This window comes from Phlebotomus argentipes, unplaced genomic scaffold (assembly GCF_947086385.1).
Source record: "Phlebotomus argentipes unplaced genomic scaffold, Phlebotomus argentipes genome assembly contig_46, whole genome shotgun sequence".
NCBI lineage: Eukaryota > Metazoa > Arthropoda > Insecta > Diptera > Psychodidae > Phlebotomus > Phlebotomus argentipes.
Genome location: NW_026776153.1, coordinates 352,386 through 374,361, shown reverse-complemented (window position 1 = coordinate 374,361; position 21,976 = coordinate 352,386). Strand labels below are relative to the sequence as shown.

General features: G+C 38.1%; 2 protein-coding genes across 7 annotated transcripts in view; one reads left to right on the top strand and one right to left on the bottom strand.

Moving 5' to 3' along the window:
• The window catches only part of LOC132262378 (discoidin domain-containing receptor 2), a 67,015-nt gene extending 56,082 nt beyond the window's left edge, over positions 1 to 10,933 (top strand). The window contains exons 15-17 of the mRNA XM_059761645.1: positions 2,083 to 2,245; positions 3,016 to 3,165; positions 4,815 to 10,933. Of these exons, the coding sequence (XP_059617628.1) occupies positions 2,083 to 2,245; positions 3,016 to 3,165; positions 4,815 to 4,967 (466 nt within the window). The 3' untranslated portion in view covers positions 4,968 to 10,933. The remainder of the gene's footprint in view (positions 1 to 2,082; positions 2,246 to 3,015; positions 3,166 to 4,814) is intronic.
• Positions 10,934 to 11,041: 108 nt separating this feature from the next.
• On the bottom strand, positions 11,042 to 21,881 carry LOC132262338 (cytohesin-1). Of its 6 annotated transcripts, none has more exons than XM_059761625.1 (6): positions 21,691 to 21,881; positions 21,345 to 21,418; positions 13,920 to 14,151; positions 13,758 to 13,857; positions 13,104 to 13,698; positions 11,042 to 11,876 (listed from the first exon to the last, which is right to left on the bottom strand). In XM_059761625.1, the coding sequence occupies exons 1-6, from the start codon at positions 21,755 to 21,757 to the stop codon at positions 11,724 to 11,726; spliced, it is 1,221 nt and encodes a 406-aa protein (XP_059617608.1). In that variant the 5' UTR covers positions 21,758 to 21,881; the 3' UTR covers positions 11,042 to 11,723. The 6 variants fall into 6 exon arrangements, with proteins under 6 accessions (XP_059617608.1, XP_059617575.1, XP_059617592.1 ...); XM_059761592.1 differs by lacking the exons at positions 21,345 to 21,418; positions 21,691 to 21,881 and adding exons at positions 14,694 to 15,346; positions 18,270 to 18,731; XM_059761609.1 differs by lacking the exons at positions 21,345 to 21,418; positions 21,691 to 21,881 and adding exons at positions 14,694 to 15,346; positions 18,437 to 18,731.
• Positions 21,882 to 21,976: the final 95 nt, after the last annotated feature.

The following is a 21,976-nucleotide window of genomic DNA, read 5'->3' as shown; positions in this document are numbered from 1 at the left end:
GAAAATGGTAAAATGATTGATATGCTAATACCATTTCTGACGCTATATCTCACTTGATTCTCTTCCGGAATCACTTTGATCGACCAAGTGTCGGTGGAGGGTTGGGAAAATAACCCAGAGCAGTCACTTCTGGACCGTTCTCGGATAATACTTAGACACGTGCACCCTAATTTTATTCTTTCCCAGCAGCCCACACCCCTCAAAATGCCAAAGTGGCCCAAAGCCCAGGGAAATCAGGAGGGATTTGCTCGGGTGAGGTTCCAATGTATCGTTTCGGTGGCTTCACTGTGAAATCCACAGTTGCAGCATCTCTGTTTTTCATGTGAAAAGTGCACAAAGAGCAGCATTCGACACAGTGACAGACGAAATGTACAAATTCATTGATCCTGTTCGCAATTGAATAGTCAACTTAATTAAAAATTGGGTGATTTACGGATGTTTAGGGTCTTATTTGTCGTGTTCATTTGTCGATTAATCTGTTTGATCAGACTGAATATTCAATGTTAAAGTCCGTGAGAAGAGTTTCTTCATATATACAGAGTTTGCTGGTCATAAATTTTTATGAAAATTGCTTATCGCAATTTCGGTTAATTGGTGGCAATCGTAAAGTTAATGGGAAATGGCAAGTTTTTCCGTTTCGACAGACTAAATTTATGAGATTTGAATATTGATTCAAGACATCACTTCGTCATAATCACATCAAATGATTGGGAGAATATAAATTCAAGGAGATTTCCATATGATGAAATTTATTATGTGAATGATTGAACCCGAGTGAATTTTCATAAGAAATAGCTGGAAAGTTTGCGGCTCTCCGATTTATAGAATATTCGTAGAATGACTAAATCATTTTGATTGAAATAACTCTGGCTGGTGTAATATAGGCAATGATATGCAGAAGGGCGCATGAATATTTCATATTCTAATAAGCAAAATATGTCAATAAAACACAATATGGTTTAATCAAAACTTTTCATCTGGCATTTTATTGCTTTGGAGCGGCAACAGGTGAAATATGCAGTCGAACAATTTCATTTTCATCCAATTAGATGAGAAAATTTAATTCAAATTCAAAAGTTTAGCCAAACAAGCATCATGCGCATTTTAATCACAAATGAGTGACACTAATTAAAAACATAGTTCGATTCATTTTGGGGCATCAATAAAGATTAGCCTTAATGCAAGAGAGGTTGAGGGATAATTCAATTGATTATAATATCGTCAATTTAGGCGGAATGTTTGTCTTGAAGATGGGGCTAAGATTTCTGTGTGATTTAAAAGTCATGTATTGCGCGTCGTCAATTTTTGGGATGGCAGCGAGAGATTGTCTGCAAATTGTTTTGAATAATCATGAATATTCATGGCGGAGTTTCGAAGATTTCCTGGAACGATGAATCAATGTGCGTAATTAAAAGTTTAATGACTGCGGCATTGTATCTGAATTTGGACGGTTCATGGGCGATATTGTACTTTCGCGTTGATCAAAGATATGAGAATTACTGCGAGCGACAGACTCTTTTGAAGAGGTTTTCCCAACAGTTTCTGGTCTGTCTGCAAGAGTCACATGCATTCTTTTTGTCTAGGAATCGCGATTAACTTTGAAATCCTGAGGGGGTGGGGAAGAATCACTCATTCAGGAGGATGTTTTTCCACACCGCCGAGAATCTGATGAGACAGAGAGAGAGAGAGAGAGAGGGAGTGAGTGAGGGTGCTGCATGTGCAAATGCGGTTGCATCGATCCCTGTTTTGTGGAAAATCCCTCCCAAGAGAGGCGAAGGCTGCAGCGTCCTTTAATCGGGAAGATCCATGCAGGAGCACACGTACAATGTTGCCATTTGCGAGGGTGCACACACACATAACAAACCACAACCCTAATGCCATTTAAATCCACTTGAGCAATAATAATAAATAATAAAAATATTTTTATTCAAAATCGACCACCCGATCGAGGGCCCACAAATGAGTGAGACGAATTTGGTCGGGGGACAAACGGAGTGTCGCGCAATAAATGTAATTTTGCTGTAATGTTTTCCAACACTCTCTTTTCCCGGTGCCGTCGAAACGTGCGTTGAACAACGAAAGGAGCTGCATTATTGGGCCACATCTGGAAGTGAAAATCTGCACTGTGGGTGCGGTGATAAATCGTCTCCAGTATCCAGGAGATTACTGCCATTTGGAGGGTGCCGCTGGTCGACAATCTCAACCAATGCCAATTCGCTGGATGTCGTGGGAGAGTGTTTTACTGGTAAATTGAAGCATTAGTTGCGGCTCCCCTTTTTTTCTCTCTCCTCTTCATGCCCGCACGAGTGGAAAATACCGTGACACTTTAATTGAAAAATATGAACAGCAAGGCTCGGAAAATTCCCAGAATTTATCTTCCTCGCAGCTTTGTGTCTATGATTTTCACACATACACAGAAAGAAAGAGAGAGAGAGAAAAAGAGAGGCTGTTCAGGTTCACCTGAGAGTGAATAGCATTTGTCATACTTTACTTGATTTATGCTTTTTCTAAATCACTTAATAATGAGTGGAAAAAAGCCTTTGGCTAATGAAAGTGGAGTGTGAAGAAAATATTTTTCCATTATTTTGCAATGTGTAAAATTATATTTTATTTATTTATCTTCTTATCAGAAGCAACATATTTCCACTTTATGACACACTAAAGTATTACAAAACTTCTTTTTAATCCCTAATTTTTCATTCATCTCATATTCAATGCAGTGAAATTTTGGATATGTTTTTTGCTGCTACAAGCTTTTGTCCCCCCATAACAGATGAGTTGTAAAAGCTATCTATTCAGTTAATCTTAAAAAATAGAGTGCAACTGAATATGTTTTCCGGGGTGCAAAATCTTGCTGTGGAATTGAGTGTGGAAAAAAAAGTTTTAATTAGCTTCTATGGTGGAAAAGCATTTGCTGAAAAACAGGTTGGGGATGAAAAGCCAACTCATTCATGCATTATATGTATTTTGTATGGCATCCATCCTCATGTGTATTGTGCAATTTTCCATCCACAGGGAAAATTCACATCAAAGTCTGATGTTTGGTCATTTGCAATAACGCTGTGGGAGATCCTGACGTTCGCCCGAGAGCAGCCCTTTGAGAATATGAGCGATGAGAAAGTAATTGAGAATATTGGTCACATCTATCAGGATGATAAGAAACATGTAAGTCACCGTCTATTTATTATTTATCATTTTTATATATATATATATATATAAAATTGCCGGACAGTCGGGAAACTTTAAGCCACATTCCGACTTATCTCTCTCCTTTGTCTGCACACGAGGGAAGGTACAGAGAAAACGAATGTCATGGTGAACATCTCCCTTGAGGATGTCACTCTGTCGCACTCGGGAAACTATTTGCACGTCTGTTTTTAATTTTTAGTGACTCTTGTCGCTGTTTTGTCTGCGGTTTTTCTCCGTTTGTACATTTTTCTTTTTTTCATCTCTCTATTGCCAACGCCATTGAGAAAGAAGTACGCGCGATGAGACCCTCTTCAACTGTGTTCGAGTTCTTCCTCCCAATTTTTTCCCAAGTTAATTGCAAAGTGGAGGGCAGGAGAAAAAGGAGAACAAGCATAAAAGACATTTTAGTGGGATTTTTGTTATGCTTTTTTCAGTATATATTTTTAGTTGTTGTTGCTCTTTTTTATGCGCGACTCTCTTTTTTTCCCATTAATTTGCGTGTTCGCGCGAGAGAGGGAGAAAGAATGTGCCATATAAAAGTTCGTGTATACAAGGGAAAACCATAAAAATAAATGTCAATATGGTTTTGTGGATGATTCCTTCTTCAACATTAATGATTTACTAATTATTTACGTGTGCCGCCATGTGAAATATGAGACGAAACCCAAAAATTTTATCCTGGCTGTAAAAATTTTTTTTTCCTCCACTTCCTTTTCTTGTTCTTCTCTCTTCAATTCAATGTGTATTCGTCGTTGAAGAGGATGAAGGACTGTTTTTCTGCATGATTCCCTTTTGTTAGCGAAACATAAAAGATGCTCTCTTGCGTGTACTTTTCATATCAGACCTTCTTGTCTGGGGCTTTCATTTGCTCTATTGCTGAGCTGGAGGTTGGCGGACGACAAGAGATGACAATTAAAAGATAGTTTATTTTTCTATTCTCTTCTCTCTCGCGATGCTGATATCTCAATAGAAATTGCAGAGAGAGAATATCAAGCATTGTTTGAGTGGAGTTATTATACTGAGCATCGCAGCCCAGAATATAAGGTCTATTCCGCAAATGGTGAAAGAAATCGTGAAGAATCATTTCAAGTCAACACAATTTTGCCACAGTCAATAGAGGATTTCCAGAGCGCTTTTCTTCATATCTGTCGTGAAGTTGTTTATTGATGGAATATTTCCTGACTGTGACAGCCACTTAAAGTGTGAAAGTTTCGCTAATAAAATCATACAATTTCAACTATGGATCCCATCCATTTAAAATCACTTTATCTCCATCTCATCTCAATTCCATCAACCCAAATGCATCGAGTAACTCTTCTCTCTCTCTTTTTTTCGCCCATCGCACTTCCTCCTAAGCAATTGTGTTGAATTTAGCTAAAAGGGTTATTCTTCGGCGCGCTGCTTTTTTTCCCTATGATGTGGCATTAAAGTCTCTCTCTCTCGCTGTGAGTTGTATTTAATTGCGCGGGAGAGAGATGGTCGGTAAATGGCTCTTTAATCGATAAAATAAATATCAATTACTGCCAATATTGAAGTCCCCACGAGTGGAGGCTATAAAAAAGTGCGGTATGTGACTGTTTTTCACTAAATTCTCCTCTCTTTGGCCGTTCTTTGCCACGTTGCAGGCCCTGCCACCCATTCCGATGAACTGTCCAAGAGAGATTTATGATCTCATGTGCGAATGTTGGCAGCGAAATGAGCAGAACCGGCCGAATTTCCGTGAAATTCATCTGTTTCTACAACGAAAGAATTTGGGATACAAGCCGGCCGCATATTGACAGGAGGAGAAATTTTGACTGCTCGACGAGGACTTCGAGGAGAGCCTTTCGTCGAGGGAGTGAAAGAGGGTGGAAAGGGACACGATTTTCATGATTGATTTCCCCCACAAACACACACACACACACCCACAAACTATTTTTCCGGCAATGTGAAGGCATATATATATGAAGAATTCAGGCGGATATGTGAATATTTGTGTTGTCGATTGAGTTGTTTTGTAAAATTATTTCTCGAAGGAAATTAATGTGAAGATGACAAAATATGCCATTGAAAATTTCCTCCTCCATCAGAAGTTATATATAGGACGTTTAGAGTGGTGGAAAGGCATCAATTGTGTACATATGGAGTCTCTTAGTGATGTAATTTAATATTCATGAAATTAATTATTATAATTGCTGATACAATATTTATAAACACCACCCCCAAAATCCTCCCTGTATTAAGGTAGAAACATACATTATGGATAAATCTGTGGGTTTTGTGATCAATATAATCAATCAATGACGCTCTTCTGTGAAAAGATAAACCCTTTTTTATCGTGTGTGTGTGCATGTAAAAGAGAATTGCATAAAGGAATCCAGTGAGCAAGGAAGAAGTAGAGTTAATGAAATTACTATCAAATAATATTATAGAGATTGATGAATGAAAAACCTCCCTTTTTTACCACAAATCCACACTCAAACATCCATTTCGCGAACAAGTGCAAGTAAACTGAATTAGCAAAACCATGAATAAAATTAAAATTAATCAGATAACATCCCAAAAAAATCATGTCAAGTAGCGTAATACATTGATAGCATATTTGAATTATTATTATTGTGGGTATAAAATGGTATTAATTAGTAAAAAAAAACTTTTTATGGTAATTAATTCATAATCACTCAATGAACAGTAAATTTTTGAAATAACACACAAAAATATGCAGCATGAGAGATTGGTTGGGAGGGGAGAAAAAAAAGGAATCATAAATGAGTATGAAATTGAATTATTCCGCTCCATATTAATTATGCAACATATTTTAATCTCGTTTTCTGACTCGATTTTTCATATTGCATTTAAAATCCGCGCCTCTTTCCTTTCTCCTCAGCTACGTATTTATTTTATTTTTCTTTTTTTTCACAATGCCCGCAAAAATATTGTTAACCACAGGAAAAAACTGTGTATTTTTGCCGGAATTTAACTTTTCATGACGTTTCTGTGCTTTTTTCTATAATGTGACCTCAAAATAATTTGCCAATTAAAACATTGACAGACATTTCAGAACATAAAAACTAACATGAATGTGAAAAAAACAACTTTCTCGAGTAGTGTAAAAAGAATAACTCTTTATCGCTTTATGCGGGACAATTGATTGCACACAGAGTTCAGTGTATTTGAAAATTGAGTGAAAAAAATGACATATTTTTCTTCGGCATGGAAAATAAGTCATGCAATTGTTCTCTCTTCTGGAAATCTTTTCCACACAGGATGATGAAACACACTAAAAGACGCGCGTTTGTAAATCTTTAACCTTTATAGAGAGAGGATGGAAAATACTTAAATTATCTATATATTATATATAAAGATGAAGAAAAAAAAATACATTGTACTCACCTTTGAGAACTGTACGAATGATTTTTGACAATAACTACGATGGTATCTACTCTAATGACAAGTATAAGTGAGATGAGAATTGAAAAAAATTGCGAACTTATGTAAGGAAAAGAAAATACTAGAAATTTCAGTTTATTTTTCTGTGTAAACCTAAGTAAGAATGTGACGGAAAATAGCGCAAATGCGTGTAGTTAAATGGAGATTAAAGTGTCAAGAGCGAGGAAAAAGGGTAAAAATTGATAAAGATGTATAAATTTCAAAATTCCATTCTGATGTCAAAACACACATATAATATAAATTTCTGTATATACAATTTCAAATAATTTCTCCTTTCTTCACTTACACTTTTCGCCACTGAAAGTTACCTTTTCTTGGGCTCTTTAAGAACTTTTTCGAATCTTCCATTTTCTCTACGATGTAAAATAAATCCAAGCATTGTTTTATTTTTGTAATCTGTGTAATTGAAAAACTAAGAAAAAAAAGAGAAGAGACTCACTATAAACCTCAGGAATTTCCCACGCTTTTTCACACTCTGTCGATCACTATGTGTGTCTCGGAAGCTTTTTCCCTCCAGAACAAGGACAAATCTGTGGCGAAATGTGCATTGATGTAAATGTTTGCATGCTTGATTGAAGAGTCATGAGTTTTTTTTTCTTTTTGTCCCCCCGTGAAGAAATGACTGTGTAAAAAGTAAAGTTTCTGTAGGAGTTTCTTAGGATGAAGTTTCTGTCTAAAATAGTGAGAATAAAGGAGTGCGTTTTTTGCTCAAGAGAAACAACCTCTCTTCCCCGTACTTTATAGGAATCCATATGCGAAAGAGCAAAAAGAAAATAATATTATTGAAGTATGAGAAAACACACAAAGAGTGAGAGCGAGAGAGGATGTAAAATAGACATCGAAGAATAATTGTTGCCATAAAATCAATCAATTACTAATTGTGATAGATAAAAATGCATTTTTGACATTAACACACACAGAAAAAAACACATGCAGTATGACGTTTTCATAGTAAACACACTCGGAAGCACATATTAATTAATTCATAATAATTATGTAAAATGACTAAATGAAGCTGAATAATTGATTATGTGTCCACCACGAGTCACTCTCTTTTCACAATTTTACCACACCACCAACAAGACCACCCACTCTCTCCGCCCCCTTTTTTCTGGCCACGGATTCCATGGCACAACTCTGTCACTAATAATGATATAAATGATGTTAGAGCTGCAAGAAGCCACCGCATCATCCCCTTTCTCCGCAGGGACACTCACTGGCCTCTGCTGTGTGCGCGCGCGGGAGGAGAGCCGAGGGGCGAACGTCTCGCGGGCATTCCGTATTGAATGCATCACTCTTTATCCTCATTTGAATAATTCATCATCGTGTTTTTCTGCTGCATCGCTGGGAAAATATCAATACGTGGGGGACTCCCGAGGGAAAAACGTGATACATTATTGATATATTTCCAAAAACCGTGTGTTTGTATGTGTCCTCTGAACACTGCCATGAAAATGTTGCACAACATCAGGAAGTTTTCTACTCCCGCCACACATTGAGCGTGGGTGGTGGGAATTTTTTGTAATCCAAAAATAATATCCACCGGAAGAGGCATTTAAATATTGATACATTATAGGAAATTGCGAATGCATTTTGTACAACACTATGGTGAAAATACTTCTTGCAGAGACATTCACCCCTCGGGAATCTCATACTCTCTTCATTCGCTAAGTCGATCTACTCTTGAATAACTACCAGAGCATTTTCTACGGACTTAATACGGTGCTAATTAATTTGTCATTTAATTAACTAATTTTTAATTTCACTTCACCCTCCATTCCTCGCGCGATTGATTTCTTAATCAATTCTCCCTTTTGGCTTCACGGGAAATGATGAAGAAGATGAAGAGTCCCAGATGAAGCATTTAAATCTCTAATTTGCCACTCTTAGAGGAGCCGCTAAATACAGTGAGAATTGAGATAACAAGGAGACAAAGAAGAGACATACTGAAAAAGAATAGGATGACTAGAGACATTGAAGATACTCTTATAGAATAGAGAGAAAGAAAGTGGATAAAATAATTCTAAATTTTCCCAATTTTCCCCTTGTGCCTTTTTCAAAACAACTTGTAGCTATTGTATAAACGTGATTTTTGCTTCTTATCACAACACACACACACCGAAAACTCACTTAAGAACTCAAAGAAAAAAAAGAGAAAAGTTGAGTACATTTTTTCACTCTGTGACCTTTCTTTTATCTGTGTTTTTTACCTGTAAAACTATATGACAAGAATCTCCTTTCTTTATGGCTTTTCTATAATTCTCAAGAGAGAGAAAAAAAGTCAACTAATATTGCACTCTCAGGTCTCAAAGAATTTTCCTTTTTCATTCCTCCACAAAGAGAGAACCTGAGACATCTTTTCTATACCACAAACATTCTTTGCAAAGAAATGAGAGAGAGAGAGAAAAAAGAAGGAAATCATTATATAGGAAAAAGTAATAAAAATTAAGTGAGAAATATTCATATATTGAAAGACTTGATAAGTGAATTAAAAGTAAAAGTGTATAATTTTCATAAAATGACAACACACGAGACTAGGAGAATCTTTATTTTAGTGTTTCTACCTGGAATTATATGGAATATTCATTGAGATATTAAATATTGAAAGAAAGAAAAAAAATGATGAAACGGAAGATTAAAAAAAAATTGATCATATCATAACGTCTATTGCAACGATAAATTACATTTTAAAGGACAAAAAAAAAGTGAGATATTCATATAAGACAAGGAGATGGAAGAACCCATATTATTACCTTATTGTAATATACCTTAAAGAAAACGTAAGGATAATATAATTGTAGAAATCAGCAATGTTACACGATGAGAAAAAATATGAAGAATTGCTACCCAAAATTAACCCTTCTTCCATGAATTAAATGCCGGACACAAATCATCGTGCAATCTTTTCACACATTTAGTCGCGAATTTTGGCTTGTGTAATTAAATTCAAGTGGAGAGCTGAAAATAAGCTTTTCAAATTGTGAAAATGAGCATTTTAGCGGGTAAAATCCCACAATTTTCACCTAATACAAAATTTACAAATGCCATAACATCTGCTTTTGCTGATATAATTTGTCATAATCTACTTTTAAACTAGTTGCAGCAAATTAGTAGCAAAGTTTGCACCGCTTTCGGCTTTAATTTACATTTAGAGGACATTGATGAAGAGGAGAGCTTATATAGTAAACTCTCTGTTTAGCTCATTATTGTCCACGTTTTCTTCAATTTAAAACTTTCCACCGTGCTATGGATGGATGATGGAAAAATGGGAAATGCGCGCGATTTATAATTGGCAGAAAAGAGAGCGCACAAAGTCCTTGAAGATCGAGTGCAATTAACAGAGCCTAAATTCAATAAATCATCAGAGCGAGAGTGTGATTCATAAATTTGAGGATTGCTTCATTAGACTTTAATTGAAAAGCACGATGATTAATGAGCCTAATTCATTCAGCGCTCAACCCATTGTGGAGGTGTGACAAAATTTCATTTTTATTCCGTCAGAAGGGTTAATTTCCCACCCACTTTCACTCCCCCCCAACACCCAAGTAAACACTTCTGTTCAGTGGGGAAAAAAAATTCACCCTCACGCGAAACTTCAACATTGTGTCTTCTCAGTTCCTTAAGTCCCCACTTTCTTTATAGAGTCCGCAACAAGAGGAATTAATTTAGGATGGAATTTCATTAGTAAGCATTATGTAAAGTGAAAAATAAGTGAATCAGTGAATACCGTCAACGTATAGTAAGATATTTAAAAAAAAAAGCATAATTATTGGTATAATGATTAAAAAAGAGAAATTTAAAGATTTTTAATTGAATTATACAATATATTGTCTGGAGGAAAAGAGAGATGGTGAACCAAGGGCAAGGAATAACATTGGAAGATGTAGAGAAATTTGGATGGAATATTATCTAGATTTAATAATTTATCGACTGAAGATGAGTAAAAAAGATATTTGTATATTTAAATTTTAATAATTTTTCATACAATATATTCCTCCTTTTATCCTCCCACATCCCCCCGGAAAATCATACACACACAAACTCTGGATTTACGTTAAAATGATGAAGAGAAATTAGATGCGAAGAGAAGAATGATAAGATAAAAAATCACACACCATGACAACCCAATTAAGAAGGAAGAAATAAAGAATTTAAATGTAAATAATCAATGATATTTGAATACTATACTGTAGAGCCCTAAGGATTAACGTAAATAGAGAAATCATGGAGAAAATGGTGGAAAAATAAATATGGTTTGTTCTACATGCTGATTATGGACCAAGAGACGAATAAAGAGATGAAGAAGAAAAAAAAATTAATTTGAGATGAAAACTTATAGAGAAACCACACAAGAAAATGGGTAAAAGAAAAAAATAATAGACGAATATACTAAATGAAGTGAAGTAAAAAAATGATGGAAAAATGGAAAATTCTCACACTGTTAGCGTTGAATTGTACAACACGGATATAAAATAAAAGTAAATATAGCTTCAAAATGGCATTTTTATTTGTTACTTTTATTACTAATTTATTAATTTAATCATAATATAATTTCTCATCATCCTATCTACAAAAATTATACAAATTTGTTCCACATCACTGTCTCTTAAGATTCTGTTTTTCTTCTTTATTTTGCAAATTTGATTTTCTCTCCTTTCATAAATAAACTCTTACAAATGAGATAGCGTTCTTTTTAGTCACAACTAAATTGTTTACTTTAGTAATATAAACATAAATTAAACTATTTTCACCTCCGCTTCACTTGTCACCCATTTTTTTTTGTAAAGATGGTCTAAATGTCACGTTTAATTCTTATTGATATCTCAAAAGTTGTTCCACGAAAATTGCTTAAGGAATATTTTTTTCTCACTTGTGCTTCTCAATTTTCACTCTCTCCTTCAGTTTTTCTCTTTCACATATAGAAAGTAAAAGAAGTTACGACGCAAAAAAAAAGTGAGTTATCAAAGGATGGAAGCCTTAGAGACACACACTTTATAAAATGTGTGTGACTCACAGTTGAGAAAGTGAGAATTTATAAATAACGTCTTGCGCGCATTTCACTGAATGTTCCTTCTTCGCTTGCCATTGCGGAGGATGTCCTCGCATTAGCTCTTGGACAGTGCCTTCTTCTTGCGCTGCACAAGGATGTCATAGAAGGGACTGTGGCTGATAGACTGCGTGAGACACTTGATCCACTCTTGCTTGTCCTCCTCCGTGGCCGCCGACATGCGATACACCGTGTGCTTTCCCTCGACAACCTGCAGACAAGAGAGAAAGACAAACAAGGTGAGAAACGACCACACAAGACGCCTCCTCCTCCTCCTCCTCCTTCTCCTCTCCCAGAATATATGTATCAATTTCCAATTAATATTAATGTGAATTGTTTCAAAATCAATTCAACCATCACTTTCAGGCCACTCAGCCGCAATAAATATTCAATGTTGGGGCTTCCCTAGTGAAAGCTTAGGAGGTCACCAATTTGACTGAGTTTTGCTATTGTTTGCCAAATTCCCAGAACTTCTCAAATATCTCGTGAAATCAAGCAAAAGCAGCGAAAGGTCTTCACATCTCGAGGCCAGAAATTTCCCCCCACCCTTGAATTTCTCTCTGTAAATTAAAGTCACACGCACTATTCCAATTGATTTTGCCCATCAAAGCCAAAATGCAACGTCACGTCAATTCTCCCAAATGTCTGTGCGTGAAGTGTACATAAATCTTTGAATATGCAATCATAAACAATCGTTAAATTGTGAATTTCTCAGATTCTAATAATATCATCAGATTGAATTTTGCACTGAATTTTCCTCAGAGAAGAAGCTCTCAAGAGAATTACAAATGATACTGTTTTCTAAACACTCTTGTGCTTCGGGAATTTTACCAGTCATAAAATTTTTTTTTCAAAGAAAAATAAGCAATAGCAAAATCAGATAAGAAGCTATATATACATCTTTAAATATGCCAAAGACAAACAATACATGAACATGAGAAAGGAAAAATTGAGTAAATATTATCTGGTTGTGCGAGGAAAATTTTCCGGTCTAGAGAAGCTGCATTTGATAAGCGCGCCAAAGCGTGCGATAAAAATCTCCTTTGTTTGGTGTGTTAGAAAAAACTAAAAAGCTTAAAAGTGAGTCATTAGAATATTACAGCACAGGAATTTTCGCAATTTCTGCACCTTCTTCAACTCAATAGACCGTTGAGAATTATATCAGAAGAGAGCTCCCAATATGTATATTACAATTGCACAAGAGAAAACGTGCACGCTATAGTTGAGATTCCCCTTGAACTGTGTCGGTGCACCGCAAAATTAGCATGAGAATGTCAAATGGAGCCTTCAATTTTCACCCAAAGTCTGGGTGATTTGCATCAATTTGTGCGACCACAGTGAATCAGACACTCAATGAAAGGCGACACACAATTACAACTTTCTCAAGTAGTTGCACTGGCGAGAACAAAGAGTGCCCCAAGAGATGAGAGATACAGACCTTCCCCTCTGAGTCCGTCTTGCACGCCTTGATTATCTCCGCGCCCCCGCAAGCGTACAACTCGAAGCAGTGCGGCTTGTTGCGATCACTGATCTCACGGACGGAGATGTTCTCCAGCGGAATGATTCCGCGCGGCTCCTTGTCGGTGGTGTACTCGAAGTAGTACAGGCAGTTGTCATTGAGAATGAACCATCGTCGCTTCCATGACTTGTAGCGTCCGCCCTGCTTCCACAGCCAACCCTCCTTGTCGGGATTGAAGAACGTGTGCATGAGATCATTCCCATCGTCCTGCGGAATCTTAAACGGCTCCGTCCGGATGCTCTCATACAGCGACTCGAGTAGCTCACGTGGCAAATCACCGCCATTGTTGATGCCGCGATTCATCGAGATGAACTGCTCGATGCTCGGCTTGTCTTTCACCGACGGATTGTGCAGTGACGTGTTGAGCATGATGATGGCAAAGCTCAGGACATAGCATGTGTCTGTGTTGGTGAAAATGTCCGGATTCAGCTGACAGTAGCGCTGAGCGAAGCACTCCATCATCCTATCGATCTTCTGCGCCTCGCCGGGCAACCGAAAGGACCAGAGAAATTGTCTGCAAGGAAACATAAGTGAGAAAAGTCCACCCATTTTTCAGTCATCCACAAAACTCACCTTAAAGCTTGTACCAGGATCAAATTGGTGAAATCATGCAATTCAACGAATGCCTTTAATACTTGCTCATTGAAGTCATTTTTCTCTCCCAAGTAATCACCTGCAAATATTGAAAATTTATCATGAGAATTGAACCACAGAGATTTTTTTTTTTTTATTTACCAATTGCCGTTTTATTCAGTCCCTCCCCTTTGTAGAGAAAATACGCCACATCTTGCGGATCCATGCGAATCAAGTGATTCTCACGCAGGTACTCAATTCCCTTCTTTGGATCCATGTTGAATTTCTTGCGCCCAATTGACATTTGTTTGTCCTTGTTGGAATATTTGCAGTCTTCCTGAGAGTCGAGAGACTCCATCTCCGACACCACCTCGCACAGTTCATCCTTGATTTGCTGCATTAGCATCGTGTCGAGAGTCCGGGAAAGAAATCAGGAGAAAGAAAAATTGTTGAAGGAAATCATAAATTTTCATGTCGCTGTCTGTGTTCTCTCTCTCGTCTTGTCTTCTTCCCCGCATGAGAAAGCCAGTGAATAAATTTTGCATTCAATCTATTTATGCAGATTAAATTCAATTGATCTCACGTCCTGCGGTCGCAGAGTTTCACTCTCTGGCAACAAAATTACAGTTTAAAACAGATTTTTGCTTAAAGATTCGCATTCTTAAATCCTCAAATACACGAATTAAAGAAACCTTTAGCTATAACAGAGTCATTTACAATGGAATTCACAGCAAATAAAATCATTTATCTATCATTACTATCTTTTATCAACTCCGTGTCTGAATCCTCATTGCTTTGTAAACACAAGCAAAAAGTGCTCTCAAGACAATTAAAGAATATAATTATGCAAATATGGAGAGATGGTAAATGAGGATGTCAGAACAATGTTCGTCCGTGAAAACCACCCCAAACACGCACTCTCCTGACCTCATCTACCTTTTGGTCTGCGATGCGATTAGAGTCATATTTCACTTTGCCATCGGCATCATCGATATACAGCAGATTCTCTTCATTGCCAATCAAGCGCCTGGCCAAATTCAGCACTCTGCCGTTGTCATCGAACACCAATCCGCGCCTATCGCGGCTCCAATTATCGAAATCCACCCGCTGCTTTATCACAGTCCTCGTGGTCACTTTCACCACCTTCCGTTCCTCCGTCCGCTCGGCTCGCCCGTTCGCCCGGCGATCCACCACCACATCACGCTTCTCCGTCACGCACTGCGTGACCTGATGCACGCCCGACGGCTCCACGCCCCTATGGTGGGCCGTGAGGTCTATGCAGCTCTTCTGGATCTTCTTGGCATCCTTCGCGTCCTTGGCATTGCTGTTATTCTTCGGCTGGCGCCTCAGTGACGAGAACCAGTTGTTCGTCGAGGATTTCTTATCACTATATGCGAACATCATTCCACATTCTCGTCAATAATAATTGTCACTCAACACTCATCATGCGTGAAATACTACAACGTTCCTTCAGTCTCTCTTGCACAGCACACACTCAGGCGCGAACTTCTGTCGCTCCACTGTCAACAGTTCACTCCTTACTTCCTCGTCAGAGGCGTAGGATTTTTCAAATCCCCCCAAATTAAGGCCTAAAATAGAATTTTCACACAGCGAAAATTTAATTGTGCGCTGTGAAAGTCATATTTTGGATGAGAAATTGGGTCAAATTTAGACTGACACTCTCTAAAATTGACTTTATCACTCCCTACACACTTTTATTTCCCTCTCTGTCTCTCTCACACACACATTTTTTCCACCGTCAAACATGCGTGAATCTCAACCTAAAATAAAAGCCCTATCGCCGCCAATGAGATGAAAATTTCCCTAAAACACGCTCTCTTCGGTGTCATTTTAATTTTCTCTGAACTTTTTCCTCTCTTCTCACTCTTGGCCGCACTTGGCAAGAATTTAATAGCGACAAAAATGTCTCAGAACGTGAGTAAAATATTTTTTCCCAAGAAACTTGTTGATTATTCCCATCCTCAATTCATGTCAGCTCTTCTCGTTCTCACTTCATCTCCCGCTCAATTTCTCCTCCATCGCAACAGCATCAGTATCTTTGGAGATTCAACTAACGTGAAGGAGAAATTACTATTTTTCGGCAGTACTTGAATGGAATTTTCAAAAAATGTTTCAATTTCCACCGCGCGCATTCAATGCATCGTCTTTCGACAGCACAGCATTAGTCATTAATTGAGACGTGTTGACTTAAATTATTCATCACAACTTTATTCGGCACACATTCCCGGGAATTCTCTCTGTATCATTTGTGAAATTTTTCGCAGAAGCCTTAATTCTACCAAATTGCCCAAATACATTTATATCTGTATTATTTTCCCAACGTTCATCACAAAGAATTACCCAAAGAATGACACAAAAGGAAAGAGAGAAAAAGGCATAATTCGATAGCAATATTGTGCCAATTATTTTGACACTCAACTGTAATTGTTTCCTATTCTCATCTCTGACCTCTTCTTCTCAAGATCCATGCCCAACACTCATCGTGATGGCCAAAGACATACAGTCAATTTCAACTCATCAATTCGCTCTCGCCAGTCATAAATTGAATTATTATTTAATAAATTGCTTTTTGTTGCAACAAATAAAACTTGGGTGATAAATAAAAAGACAGGAAGTCACACAAAAGATAAAATGAAGTTATTTTTTTTTCTCTCAACTTTTATCGCCCCTTCTCGCCACTCGTTTCTCTCTCCTTCGCGCAAAGCGAAAAGAAGAACAACAACACCGCGAGAGAAGTCAGCAAAATGAGTTTCTTGTGGATTTCCTGCCGGTGGTCATGGAAAAAACGAGTGCTGGAGATCTTTTCCACCATGTCATCCTCTACAATTCATCAATTTGCTTCTTCTCCTCCTGTGTCAATAGCGGAGAGTGTATTAAGGCGTATCTCTCTTCAATTCCCCCCCCCCCCCACACATAAATACCAAATTTATGTGACAATTGTATTACAATAGAGGTTTTTCAGCCACTTTGCTTGGCCTTTCTAAACACAATTTAATAATATATCTGTGTATTTATCTCAAGATATTTTTTCCTTCTCTCTTGACTGATATATATTTTATTGATGCACACTCTTCACTTTTCCGTTCTCAATTCAGTATATGAAATATTTGCCATTGTATAATTGCCACCAGTCGCATATCAGCTATTTTAATTCCACCTTCAATTTTTCCTATTTGCAGCACGTATTCTCTCTCCCTCTCGCTTTGTAATCATTTTGCAAATAACACCGGAACAATGAGAAAATACAGTGAGAAAATATGAAAGAAAATCACTTCATCTAGATAATTTCTTATAATCGCTGCTGTACTGTTTTCAACACTTTTCCAATATCGATAGAGATAGTAACTTTAATATGTTACAATTCATCGGAATTTCCAGCAATTCAACGCAAAAGTCCACTTCGATTGCCTCTGTCTCTAAGAATACAACACAATATGGTATGTAAAGGCAGAGATGAAGAGTAGCTTTGACTGTACAGACTTATTTCTGCATTTGTGTAAATTCTCAAGGCGTCAGATTGAATTTTATTAGCGACCACGACATAAAATTCCCTCCCAGAGATCATGTAAGCATGACTCCTCGCGTATTCCAGTCTGACGCAGCAATGAAAACCTTCACAGACGCAGTGAGAGATCAGAAATCAACTGAGAATTTACATTTTTTCACCACTCTCTCTCTCTCTCTCCACCCACCCTGGCGTAAAATTCCACTGACATGTGTAAAAAAAATCGTAAGAGAAATCCCAGAGAACAAATACAACACACAAAACACTGAATTTTGCCAAAGAACATTTGTATTGTGAAGAAGAAGAAGGCAAAAAAGCTCTCATACACATTCTACAATGTGTTCTTCATATATAAAAATATGATATCATGTTTATTCAATTACGTCAGAATCTGGTTATCATATGAGAGACTCGTTAAATTCCTTTTTTGCCTCCATCCACCCATGGTATTTTGAATAAATTTAAATTCAATTTGTATGACTTCGTCTGCTTCTGATAGACACTCGTCAACATTGCCTCTTTCGCGCCACTCTTCTCTCCCTTCGCTTTTTTATTATTATTTCTACCTTTCCTCCTTTGCATCTTTGCTCTTGAGGTAATCGCAACAGAAGAACTGAAGAAGTAAATAAATGATCCACACCGTGTTATAAATTCCTTTCTTTCTTTTTTTGTGCGCTGTCTCTCCTCGCGGCTCAACGCATTGCGAAAAAGAAAAATAATAAAGCAGCGGGTTTTTTTTTTAATACACTTTTGTCGCACTGGTGGAAACTCTTGAAAATTTCCGCCTCACCACACACAGCCAATAATTGCGTTCTCGTGTGTGTATTTTCGGTATTTAAGCTGATAACATGCCTTAATTCCACCCATTTGTGGCTCAACTCATTGATACCACCTCGCAATTTATACACGGCGCTTTTGCCTATGGTGGAAATGTATGTGTATGTGAGATGACTGAGAAAATCAATTAGCAATTCATAGTCATTTACTCGCTGCCGACAATGACATGAAAATGAATCACACTTTTCCTATTAACTCTCATCAACTTGGTCTGAGAATAGACTATTTTTGTGCCCACTCTAGCACACCACAATCTGTACTAATCTCCCCTCTTCCCTCTAAAGCATTGCACAATTTTGCGCTCTAAATGCGCCACCTTGCTCCTTTTTTTCTTGCCCCACTCACACAAAACACTTCTGAGAATAATCCTTCGCTGATTAATCAATGTCAAATCTCTCAACCATCTGCCGCTATCACTTCCGCACCAGGGAATTCACTGCGTCGTCACACAGTGGAAAAAAAGGCGATTCGACACTCTTTTCCGCACTCGCGCGCCTCCTGACCAAACTCCACCGCCGCCGCCGCGATTATCTGGCAATTCAACCCAGCCTTTGCTCTGCGAGACTCACCGCTGAGCCTCTCTGCTCTTGACTAATTGCCAGCCCGTCCACGAAGTCACCGCGAATTGCCTTCAGGTTTGTGTGACCAGTAACGTCGGCGGGTGTTCACACACAAACGCAGAGCCAGCGAAAAAGGCCGCGCAGAGTCAGCGACAGCAGGATTCCCGTGCTGACCAAAGCAATTCAATGCCCAGCAGCAAATTAACATTGCGATGATCTATGGTTTTCTAATCTTGCATAGGAACTTGACTGTACTTTTCAGAAAAGGCATAACAGATCTACAAACTTAATATGCTGTGAAATAATTTTATGAACAAATTAATTGTTAATTTGAATTTTATTCCGTACAGAATTGTGAAATAAAATGAACTGAATTCTATCATCCTCGCAATGAAAGCAATAGAAACGAATAAGTATCACACGATTTTCCCTTCAATTTCTCATCACAGAGATTTTGAAGCAATTAAATTAGTTCTTTACAATAACTGGAACTTTTTCAACTACACAGAATAAATCGTCTTCTCATTTTCACTCGACAGTCTGCAGAAGAAGTGTTTGAGCTGCCCATTTGTGTGTTTATTTGCAGAAGATGTCTTCCATTTAATTAGCGCCCGATCGCCATACAATGTTTGTGTGTGTGTGTGTGTGTGTGTGTGTGTGTGTGTGTGTGTGTGTGTGAAAAAATGTCGAGAATTCATCTCACTGTGTTTACTCCCTCGGCAATTCAATTAATCCCACAACACGAGTGGTCAGCCAGTGTCAGGAAACTCCAAAAGCGCCGTTCGAGAGGCACTTTTGGATGCCACTTCAGTGCGAAACTAATTCGCAAACTCAATTCACGCGCTCTTGACAGAGCCAGAGAGAGAGGGAGAGAAAGAGGAGAAGAAAGAAAAGTTACCTGCTAACAATTAATGCAAATATCTCCCCAATTATATCGGCAAATGACCAGGACATTAGCATTAGCACAAGTAATTGTGGTACTTGAGAAAATCACCAAGGAACATCTTTGAGCCATTGTTCATTTCTCCGGACGGATTTAGCAAATATAAGACCAAAATAGAGCACATATTTTGCACATATTCACAGTCTTGTAAACATTCTTGATTCAAGGAAACCAGTTTTATCGAATATTTTGGTGAATTCTCCATATGCAAAAATAACACTCGTCACATCTCTCGTTATTATTCTCAGGCCTGTTTTGACGTCAACGCCGCGTCACGATGACCATGGCATCCAACAATGATATTTCATATTAAAGGCAGATCAATTCCAATGAACTATACCAAAAGATTGATTGGAAAAACAACCACTGAAGGTCGTGGCAGTTCGCAAAATGCCCCAAATAAGTTCCTGTGTGTTCCTCTGAAAAACTACACACAAAAAACAGTCAGCAACACAATGAAAATGAAAAAAAAGATAAATGTATGAATTTTCCACTCTTTAAAACTGGGCTTTTCAGCAAACTTCCTCTCAGCAAAACTACACACCCGCGCTTATCTCTCATGCTTCAGTCGTCTGAGGAGGAAACTTTTAAGAGTGTGATTTATCAATTTATATGCTTCTCCGCAGCATTTGCGATGCTATAAAAGAAATCTTCTTTGCCTTGAAGATTAAAATCGCGCGTGTCAATTTCCCAATATATTTTTCACTACGTGAAAGTGATAAAGCTCAAAAACGAAAACCACCTCGTAAAATACCACCGTGAAAAAAAAATTTATAAGTCTTCCACAAAATCTATATATATAAATAAATTCCCGAGGGGAGATTTAATTTAGTGCCTTTGTGTGGCGCATCGAGTGAAATTTATCGGATTAATTCCACTCTCACACGCGGAGTATTTCTCAGCCACAGAGTGCAAGAAGAGAATGAATTCACAGGATGTGTCTCTGAGGGTCAAATCTCATTTGCTGTGCCCACCGTCCTGCAAATAGAGGGATTCTTGGCAGCAGCACAAGCACTTTAACTCTTCTCTGTCCCGCTTGCGACAGACAGAGTGGGCAGGCAGTGCCTTAAGAAGAGCATTTTCTCTGGTGGGGCTTCATGCCAAAAGTGCGCGGTTGTCTCTCGATGATTTCGCGTGTGTTTTGTTTGTAAATTAAACACACTCTCGGCAATTTTGTGTATTCAAACCGAAATTCACTCTCTATATTTGCCTATTTATACTGTCAAGCCATCGCGGAGAGATTTGCGCTGAGAAATTCAACCGCGGACAGAATATTATTTGTCTATGAGAAGATTTGTTGAACTCTCCATCAATTTGAATGATTTTCCTATAATTGTTATTGCAACAAAACTGACTCAATGATGATGATTCATGGACAAAAATTATTCAATTTCCAACACTTGAAAGCCTCACAGATAAACTAAACCTGATCCATTTAATTTCCATTGCTTCTCAAAGCAGTTTTCTCGCAATGGCAAACAGACCATTTTGTCGCCCCTTTGGCTTTCCTTTTTCCCTCTTTTGAGCAAACACTTGAGCGTCTGAGGAGTGTCGATTTCTTTCAGCATAGCTCTCTTTGGCTTGCCCAAATCAATTCCAATGCGAATGTATCGAGAATTCTATTTCAGTAATTCTAGACAGTCATTGAACGTCGATTGCGCGTCCTTCGCTTCTGGCTTTCTCTCGCGAAGGAAAGAAACCCAACAGAAGTACATAATTACCTGAATCTCCAGCAGCAGCTCCTGTTTCCTCTTTCGCAGATCAATGAGCAGCTTCTGCTGTTCCGGCGTTAGGTCTACACGGGCCGTGAAAGAAAAGAGAGCCAGTGAGAATTGGGTTTTGTCAACAATGGTTTGGCTTTTGATGATGATGAAGGCACTTTTTCACACGTTTACCCTACTTTCCAGACACTGAATAATTTCAGTGCTGGGAAGTGCCCAGGCACGCTGAACAGCTCTCCAGTACTCTGCTCTTGTCCCACTTACGCGAAAGGAGTGCCCGCGAGTCTCAGTGTAATCTGAGAGCGACATTTTCTCGCTGTGACAAATGGGGCGCTCTTTTGCTCACCTGGCAGTGGAAATGCATCGGAATGTTGGGCATTTGAGGGCATCGTCGCATATGAGCAGGTTTCCATGACAATATCGTCACTGTTGAGCACTATCTGCTGATTAATTTTCCACTAATTGGGGTGTTTTTATTTAGGAAAACAGTTTTGTAAACACGAACACTGCAAACATGGCCGCCACTGTCACTGGAATGCTTGTCGATGGGAAATCGATGAGTTGTCCCGACTGAACATGTCACATTGTGTCCCAAAACCACAAAATCTCGACGGGAAATTTCTTTGAACCTC